At 37.6% G+C, this 10,399-nt stretch overlaps 1 protein-coding gene across 1 annotated transcript; it reads right to left on the bottom strand.

Moving 5' to 3' along the window:
* Nucleotides 1–6,767: 6,767 nt before the first annotated feature.
* LOC123671156 lies at nucleotides 6,768–9,059 on the bottom strand. The gene has a single exon (XM_045604857.1). It carries the CDS (start codon nucleotides 9,057–9,059, stop codon nucleotides 6,768–6,770), a length of 2,292 nt encoding a protein of 763 aa, XP_045460813.1.
* Nucleotides 9,060–10,399: the final 1,340 nt, after the last annotated feature.

Genomic DNA, 10,399 nt, shown 5'->3' with positions numbered 1-10,399 from the left:
TCGTTTTGATGTGATGCCTGGTCTGGTGTGTGATTCGTCCGGGGGCTCCTTCTGGTCGAGTAATTTCTGGGAAAGCCATTAATAGCTGATGGTATCTGGATGATCCGTTGACTGTCTTGACTTCTGGGATGTTGCACTCAGTCACTCCTCCTCGAGTAGTGAGTTGGGTGGTTCCGTCCAAAAGTCTTTGGTTTCTTAAGTCAACGAGTAGGTTGTAGAAGCTCAGGAAGCCGACACCGATGATGGGTTTGGATACATCTGCTATGACAAACCTCCAGGTGAAATCTCGGCGTAGTCCTAAGTTCAGCGTGAGGGTAATTGTACCATACGTTGCGATGGGTGTACCATTGGCTGCTGATAGGACGTAGTCAGACTTCTCTCTTCTACCGTTGACTGCACTTCGTGGGAAGACGCACAGATCTGCTCCAGTGTCGACCAGGAAGGAACTGCAGCTTGGAGTCCCTATCGGTGATGAACAGGCGGCGCGTCGAGGGGCTGGGATCACTGGCCGCCCCTAGTGAAGGCCCCCCTCGTTTCCCGAGGCGTAGTTACAGGGCTGTCTGCATCTAGTGGACCTGGCTCCAAATCTCCAATGATACCAGCACTTACCGTCGATTGGCTGTCGGCCTCGACTAAGACTTCTTGGACGATGCTGGGATTGGCCTCTGCTCCTGTCTCTCCGGGATCGGTCTGCTTGGGCTGCCAGTTCAGCTCTCAGGGTTGCTATCTCCTGGTTGAGTCCGAGTGTGAGCTGGGCAAACTTGGCACTGAAGATGGCCTCGATGCTGGTTGTCTCGTTCACCAGTTGTACGGGAGGTCGTATTGCTTCCATGATGTGGTCTGCATGGACAGCTAACTCTTGAAGGCTGCTGTCTTGCACAATGGCCAACGACACCTGGACACTTCTGGGTAGACGGTTCATCCAGAGAGATTTCATGAGGCTTTCCGGAACGGCTGGATCAGCAAGGCTCTGTAAATGACGAAGAAACTGTGAGGGCTTACGGTCTCCCATTTCTTCTCGCTCCAGGAGGCGTCGGGTCTTCTCTTGTGTGGCACTTAGACGTCGAATTAGCTCCGTCTTCAATTTGTGGAAGGCCTCGTCGGTAGGTGGATTCAGTATTATGTCCTTCACTTCCGTTGCGTACTTAGCTGGTAGGGCACCCACAATATATCCAAACTTAGTCCGGTCCTGTGTCACCCCCGCGCTGTGGAAACTTCCTTCATCCATAGCGAACCATAACTCGGATCGGTGACGACAAATTCTGGCATCCGGACGGCGACTCTTGATACTTCGGTTTCTTGTGGCATTTTTCTTGGGGATTCGCTTCTTCTTCAGATCACGTCGGGGTCACCAATTTGTGGGTTGTAGTCCTTATGCGGTGACTATCAAGTAGTTCACTGCCAAGGAATTTAGGGAAATAAAAGAACGGGATAAAAAATACGTATTCGATTTATTTCAACCCACTTAAAGAGTTTGAAGAAGATGAGTATTTGTCTAGATTATTAGGGTCGCTGGACGCTTGGGTCGTTGTGGCTCGGTCGCAGGTAGTTTTTCGCCGGTCGGGAACAGATGTGAAATTCTTCAATCTTCTTGTTGTCGGTGCAAGTGTGGAACATCTGTGGAAGTCGTAGTTTCTTGTAGAATGGTCTGGACTCTATTGAATTATTCTCCCTGAAATGCCGAGTTTTATGGGCATTCAGGCAGTTTTCTATTCGCCATTCACAACGCCTTTCTACGGATCCCTAAGGGGTGTGGCTTTAATTATTCCAAGCTTTTACACCGAGTTCTTCTGTTTTTAAGATTTTCGTTCTCGGACAGAATATTTTCGAGGGAATCGATAGATTCCCTACACAGTTATGCAAATTCATATTCATCCGAAGCCTAGTTATGGTTAAGCCGAACTCGTCGGTTTTGTGATCAAGGAAATATTGGATAATTTTTTCAAGATATTCTGTTTGAAATTTTATGTTTTTGGTTGAGCTATCCACATAATATTCATTACGACTCTTGAAATTATTATTTAACATCTAAAGGCAACATTTTATTGAGATTGAATCAAAAGTTTCTAAATCTTCAAAAAAAAAAAATTCGAACGGCTATATCTACGAGATTCCTTGTTGGATTTGGACAAACTAAACAGCAACATTCGATATTCGATATCCTGAAAATTTTAAGTTTGAATATCTCTCCGAGAATTATCATTTTTTCGGCCGGACGAACACAATCGAATTTCAAGACAGATTCATCATCAGTGAGTCCAACCCTCGGTCGAGGATTGCAGATATTATGACGAAATAATAAGGCTGAATGATGGCTCTAAAATATATAGTCATAAGTTTTCAAGTATGGAATAATAACTCATCACATTCGTCTTTTCCATGCAGGTTCCTGCTATTTGATATTCAATTCATCTGTTGGTTAACTAGTATCATTCATTATTGTGACAATTCAATTTTTACTTTCATTCAAATATAGTCAAACATTTTTCTAAAATAAAAATTGAATTGTTAAAAATTCAAAATCATATTTGAAGAATTTGAACTTGTTCTCCTTCATTTTCATTTTGCTCATTCTTCTTTATTTTGATAATCCTGTTTTTATTATCAACTTCGAAAAATTTACTATTTTGAATCAGTTCGCTTCTATAAAATTCTGGTGTACTTCTTCTCTTACCCGACCATAATCTTACATTATATTATAGGAACAATATATTTTCCGATTAAAAAACTTCACTTTCAACAGTTCCTACTAAAGTGCTTAGTGCTTAGTGCTCGAAATTTCCAATTACTTTTACAAAGTGCTTAGTAATCGCGAGTCTTTTGTGAAAATCGGTGCTTAGTGCTTGGTGCTCGAAGTTTTTTTTTTTCGAGTGCTTAGTGCTTAGTGCTCAAGCACTTTTTTTCAGTGCTCGTGGGTCCCATAAAAAAACTTGAAGCCCATAACGGTGACCCCTCCCCACAAAATTCAAGGCTAGAACCCCCCTTGAATCTTACAACATCACAAAAACAAATGGGATATAGATGCCTGAAGTATTTCAATAAATTGCCACCGCAGGTTCAGAAAATTGAAAGAAGGAAAATGTTCGAAAAAATCAGTGTTTAAATAGTTAGAATCAGAACCATACTCAATTGTAGATTTCTGTGAACAGGACATCCTTGTGTTTTGACACTAGCTGCTTTCCAGTCAGGTGCGTGTCACCCCGGGGCTTGGCGCACTAGAGCTTCGAGCTCTTGCTATAAGTGAAACGCGCCAAAACGAAACTGTCAAATTCAACGTAAACAAACCAGCGTTTTACAGCTGTCTCGTACTTTATGCGAAGTAACGGTCTTCTTTCTCTCTCACACCTGTCAGGGCTCGAAGCCCCGCAAATTTTGTAAAGTGAAATCACACGTATGCCTGTCGGCTGCTCAGTTGATACGGTGAGGGTGTGGGCACCAAATGAACTTGTTAACTTGACTAATTAATTGTTGGGCGCCAGGCTTACTAAAGTAAACCAAATTTCATAAAAATGAAATTTCTCAAAAAAATATTAATAGAGATGATAAAAAAAAATTAAGTTAAGTAAGAGAAACGGGAGATAGATAAGAGATATCTTGCTTAGTGGTAAGAAATAAAACGAATTAAATTTTACAAATATATTAAAACTATTTAAAAAAAATATTGCTGAAGGCTGAGAAAAAAATTTATTCAGAATTTACAAAAAAAATATTGCTGAAGGCTGAGAAAAAAAAATGAACTCAGAACATTTACAAATGATGAAAATTTCACTGATCTTACAATTCGGATATTAGGTCTCCAGACAGAATTTGGAATAAGTAGGTTATCGAAAGATGAATTTTGATATCTCACTTGGTAGATCTTGTTTCTCAATTTTGATAGTTGCTTGATATCAGAATATTGCTCTTGGATCGAAGTGGTGAAAAGAAATTCGAATCTCGGGTTCCAATTTGGTGGATGCTCGCCTGGAGTGAAACTCAACGGCACTTGCAGTATTTCGTCCAAATATTAGATGAAGGTTTCTGTGTAACCTTGATCAGGATGCAGATTCAGTGCAGCCTGGTTAGGAACTTGTACGGAAATTGTGGAATCTTCTTCGTATCAAAATGGTTGCTTGAGCATGCGTGGAGAGAAAAATTCAGGAAATTAGATTTGTACAATTGTCGGAGATAAAAATGTTCTGGTAGAATTTAAAAAAATAGTATCAAAAATATTTTATAAAATTTGGAATTGACAGAAATTATAAACTATTATAAAAAAATGAGTTACTTATTGAATACTTTCCGGAAAGTGAAAAAAACTTATGTTATAAGAAACAATGAAATACAAAGAATAAAAAAAAGGTACATATGATCCGAGAGTTATTATAAGAAGGAAATTTATTTAATATGAATGAAATTTATAGTTAATTACAGCAAGAAAGGGAATATGTACTTCCTGGCGGCTCTCAAAAGAAAGAAGGAAAAAAATCCTTACACACTACTGTGTGTTAAGAGAAAAAAAAGAAAAGAGACAATGGAATATCAAATTAAACTATCAGATATCAAATCGTTAGATAGAATTTCTGTTATTCAAAGAAATAATTAGGTAATATTCAATATCTAATATTAAGGTACTCAACCATACGTAAAGCCACCAAAAAATATCACACTCACTCTCCACCTGTTTTCAATCAAACGTCAAATCAATAATGATCCTCTCTCAGCTGAAATCTGAAAATTTTCCACATTGAACGACAATCTCCGCGCACTCTCTGTATCAAATATGAGAATCGATAGTGTTCGATAAATTACATCGGAGATCAGTGGCGTTTCTTAAACATGAGCTGGGCAAAATTATATACGGTCCGTTGAATCGTTACAATTTGGTCCTGATTTCCGAATTTTCCGATCTGATTCAAGATGGCAGACGGTACAGACGATAGTGAAAATAGCGAAGCAAAATTTGCGAATATTAAGACTGCGGAAAAGTATGCTCAGTATACGTATGTAAGAATTGTTCATCGATTCTACATAAAAGTTGTGCGGAAAAACTCAAACTCAAAGTAAGCGCCGAAAACAAAGTGGAAGTGAGGTTAAGAACAAATCGACTGACGAGTAAACCAAAATAATTCTCCTGGAGAAACAAAGATTTGAGATGGAAAACAAGTATTGTAGATATTAGATAAGAACATCCATACATAAATTGGACTGTAAGGTGCTGGGTTGTTGAAGTTCGAAGGACCATGAAATTTTCCACACTATTTATTGAAGTATGTTTATATATACAATTACACAATGTACACTTTACAAGATTCGCTTAACTAGTTATCGAAAAACTATGAATCAGTTCCACGCACTTATCCAATTACAATTTACCGACTAGGGTACTAACGAAGATTTTGACCGACTGAAGGGTCTTTTTTAACCACGTGGCGACTAGGCCAATATTTAACTAACTTGAAATGTGCAAGCTGAACACTGTGTCTCAAGGGGTGAGAGCAACAACGAACTATACTAAACTGTACTTGACTTGTACTTACTGTCTGTGTGTAGAATATTACTGAACTGGTTGAGCTCGAATCGATTGAAGTGGCGTTCGATTTCTTACCCCCCCTCGACCTTTTTGTCGAACCATCGAAAAAGGTCAAGAACATAGAAGTGCTACAGATAAAACGGACATAGTTAAATTATCATTATAGCCAGCCGTCATTATAAGGACGACTGCGCGCAGCACACAAATAAAGTGCGCGGAATTATCTATAACTAACTTCAGGGGTGAATCTTTGGACAATGGCGGCGCTGAGTTCTACGAACCTTGATCAAAACTTAACATACTCCCCGGGCTGAACCATCCAGGTTAAGGATAAAAGTGAAAATGAATAAAAAAAAATTGATGTAATGATAAAGAAAATAATTTCTTGGAACAAATAAAATAAACGAAAAATAAATAAAAAATAAAGGAAGTAAAGAAAGAGTCATATTGATAATCATACTTGATTGTCAATGTTTTCCGTGCAGAATGGAAGTGGACATATCTTAGTGATTGTTCTAGTGAATGTTCCTCCTTGAATTTTAACACGAACAATGCGAACGCATGAATGTTTCCGGGGTACCACTTCAGTTACACGGGCTAGAAGCCATCTAAGCGGGGGGGTTAGATCTAGATTTGATTGAAGAAGAAAATCGGGACCCTGCCACCATAAATCTGAGACAAGTAATTGTGATGGCAATGACTCTCTCGAAAATATATTTGCAGGATTCAGGTTCGATCGAATATGTCGCCAAGTAGCATCTTTGAAATTGTTCTGAATTTGCACAATTCGATTTGACACAAATACAGACCAACGTGACGGATGTGATCGAATCCATGCTAATACTATTTCCGAATCAGACCATAGATTTATAGAATGTATATTTCGTAAGTGAATTGGTACTAAAGTTGATATTTTTGAAACAAGGTGAGACAGAGGTAGTGTACCCATTAGTTCGAGCTTGGGTATAGTCAAAATTTTCAAAGGTGCAACACGACTTTTGGCTGTAGTTAGATGTGAAGTGACTGAATTATCAGCAATCATGACATATTGGAACGTATGAAACCGAATTAAAATATCGAACAAGTCGGGTTGTACTGTATAACCTTTGAGCATGATATCATTGATAGAAAGGCCAGAAGAAGATTTCATTGAACCGTCGAAAACTACTCGAAGTTGAGTCGTGAGGCTTTGCTCACGCATTATACAATGATGAGGCAAGAAATATTTGTTCTGAAACAATTCATTTTTTAATACTCAAGGTACATATTTTGCATGTCCTAGGGATATATAATTGTTTATAAATTCCGAATACTGATGTTTCAGTTCCTGATTATTCTGTAGTCTTCTTTCGAGATTCAAGAATCTTTTCTTCGCTTGCGAATACGAATCACCTAATTTAAATGGTTCGTTTGGAGTTTTGAATGGTAGGTCAACTTGAAACCTACCCGATGGTAACCGAATGGTTGTGTTTTCGAATATACGTTCAGCTTTCTCTTCTGCTGAAGATAAAATGGGTTCAGATTGATTAGGTATCTCTTCAATTTCACAGAACTTAGTCAGAATATTATTAAGTGTATCTTCTTGATTTACAATTGACTTTGAAGATTCAATTGAATTTTGGGAAGATTGTGCCAATGCTAAGTGGGTAGCGCGAGACATGTGAGCCGACTGTGGGACTTTTCCTGCAATTAGATATCCTAAGTGGGAATTTTGAAGAACGGGTCGACCAGGACCTAATTTGATGATGCCATCCGTAATAATTTCAAAATAGATATCTGCACCTAAGAGAATATCAATATTCGAAGGAATAGTGAATTTGATATCCGCTAATTTCATGCCAGTAGGAATGTGGATAGAACACGAGTTGATATATGACTGTGGTTGTTGGCATGTTATATTTTTGAGGATAGCACAGGAAACCTTAAACTTTCGATGAGGGTATACTAATGAATGAATTGTTAGATCTATCATTCTATTTGACATAGAACAACTTTGTGAGATGCCAGAAATTTGAATAGTTTGATTATAAGGTTCGAGATGAAGTCTGTTGACCAGATCTTCAGTTATGAAAGACGTTTGACTTGCGGAGTCAGTCAAACAACGAACAATAACTTGATTGTTGAATGAATCATACAATTTTACACAGGCAGTAGCTAAAAGGACTTGATTATTAGAAGATAGAGATGAAAGACTAGACACGTTTTGACCTGGACTAATATTTTCATTACGAGTTGTGATGGTTGGTTGAGCACTAGTGGACAAATGAGAAACTGCTTGAGTTTCTTTCTGAATTTGTGATAGATTATTTGATCTGGATACTTCGTTGTTGGATCTTGGATTAGGAACTTCATTGGAATATTGGCGAGTTGAAGTCCTATTGAAATGGAGCAAACTATGATGCTTTCTATGGCAATTGAAACATGTGTGTTGACTAGAACACGATTGTACACTATGACCCAACGTAAGACAATTCAGACAAGCATTATTTTCTTTCACTAGACTGTGACGATCGTTAGGAGACAAATTCATGAATTTCCTACACGAATATATCTTATGTTCATCCGTATTACACATAAGACATTTGAAAAATTTATTTTTGTTCGTTCTGTTCGACGTGTTAGCATGATAAGAATTAGTATGGGCATATTTAGGGGAAGTTTTGAATTTCGAATGACCTGTTTGTTCGGTTGAACCTAAATTTTCGAGTACCTCATATTTCTTTTCTAAGAAACCAATAAATTCTGGGAGCGTTGGAAATTCTGAAGTATTCTTTTCTTCTTCAAATTCTTTTTTCAGAGTGAAATCCAATTTCTGGGTGAAAATTTGTATGAGAATCAAATCCGTTAATTTCTCCGATAATTTATAAGTCTTCAAGGCAGCGATATTTGTCTTGATTTGCGTAATAAAATCTCTTAACGCGTGTTCATTACTTTTCGTCAAGGAGGGAACATTCAATAGTTTACGAATATAAGAGTTGACAATAAGATATGGATTATCATATCTGTCTTTCAAAGTGTTAATAGCTATGTTGAAATTCAAACCTACAACTTCCAAGTTTTCAATAAGTTGTAACGGTTCTTTTGATAATGCTGATTTTAAGTACATCAACCGTTGGATGTCAGACAAATTTTCGTTGTCTGTAATGAGGGCGTTGAATAGTTCGAAGAAACTCGGCCATTGTTTAATATCACCCGAGAAGTTAGGAATCGAAATTTCCGGTAACTTTATGCTAGAATGAGTAGTGGGCTTATTAGATTTTTGACTTGGCGAGTTTTCGAACTGATTCATAGTTCTCGTTGCTATAGATATAACCTTAAAATACTTAGTTTCTACAATATCTCTGTCCTCTTCATATGAGGCAGAGTCAATTAACTCCAACTGAGTTTGAACATGTTCATAGTCTTTGAAGATTTGCTCTAATATACTTTTACGAGCACTACATTCTTCTTTATCTTTAACATCATCTTGGCCGAACCAATTGGCCATTCTAGTTAGTTTACTCTTAAGTATGGTTCTTTGTTTAATCAAATTATCGATATTAGACATTTTGAACAAAAGAAATAATTAAGGAAATATATAAAATAAATAAAAATTATATATAAACTAAATAAATATTCTAAAATTGACTTATCACTCTCCAAAACTGCTTGCACTGGAACTAAAATGGATTCTGGACGGGAACGATACGTCGTAGACAGCGACCTCTTGTTGCGAAAGAATTCACCACACTTTGCGCATGCGTTGATAAAGGTAACCTCTAAGTTAACCAATATGTCTGCTTCAGGCACGTGGGTGATACTTCAATTGTGGAAGTTGATAATTTCTTCAGGGATATCTCCAATTTATATACGGCTCCAAGGATCAAATTTATATCCGGCTCGAAGGACCAAATTTATGTTATTTTCTACAATATTTATTGAAGTAGGTTTATATATACAATTACACAATGTACACTTTACAAGATTCGCTTAACTAGTTATCGAAAAACTATGAATCAGTTCCACGCACTTATCCAATTACAATTTACCGACTAGGGTACTAACGAAGATTTTGACCGACTGAAGGGTCTTTTTTAACCACGTGGCGACTAGGCCAATATTTAACTAACTTGAAATGTGCAAGCTGAACACTGTGTCTCAAGGGGTGAGAGCAACGACGAACTATACTAAACTGTACTTGACTTGTACTTACTGTCTGTGTGTAGAATATTACTGAACTGGTTGAGCTCGAATCGATTGAAGTGGCGTTCGATTTCTTACCCCCCCTCGACCTTTTTGTCGAACCATCGAAAAGGGTCAAGAACATAGAAGTGCTACAGATAAAACGGACATAGTTAAATTATCATTATAGCCAGCCGTCATTATAAGGACGACTGGATTATCTATAACTAACTTCAGGGGTGAATCTTTGGACAATGGCGGCGCTGAGTTCTACGAACCTTGATCAAAACTTAACAAGTATTTAAAGGAACTCTTGGAAGAAATGAGAGATAAAAATAATATCCTGAAAGTGAATAATTCTGCATTATTAGAAAGGATTAGTCACATGGAAAAAAATCAGGTAAACATCAACACACATTCTGATAAGAATGAAAGCAAACTAGTTAAAGGGTCCCGTAGACCACCAGATTTGCAGATGACGCAGATTTCGTCTGATACTAATAGTGACAGTGATCAAACCAGAAATAAGTTATCCCAAGTAAGTGAACGAGAATTAAACTTGAACAAAAACAAAAACATCCAAACACAAATTAGATCGAGAGAATCTCGTTCGCCAAAACCCACAAATGAAGTTGTCGAGTCAAACGAACAAAGAAACAGTACCCAAACAACTACAGACATTTTGGTGAACAAAAGCGTAAATGATTGGAACAAAATAGATAATGC

The sequence above is a fragment of the Harmonia axyridis genome, chromosome 1 (assembly GCF_914767665.1).
Source record: "Harmonia axyridis chromosome 1, icHarAxyr1.1, whole genome shotgun sequence".
Taxonomy (NCBI): domain Eukaryota; kingdom Metazoa; phylum Arthropoda; class Insecta; order Coleoptera; family Coccinellidae; genus Harmonia; species Harmonia axyridis.
The sequence above is the reverse complement of the archived record's forward strand: the minus strand, read 5'-3'. Positions and strand labels throughout refer to the sequence as shown.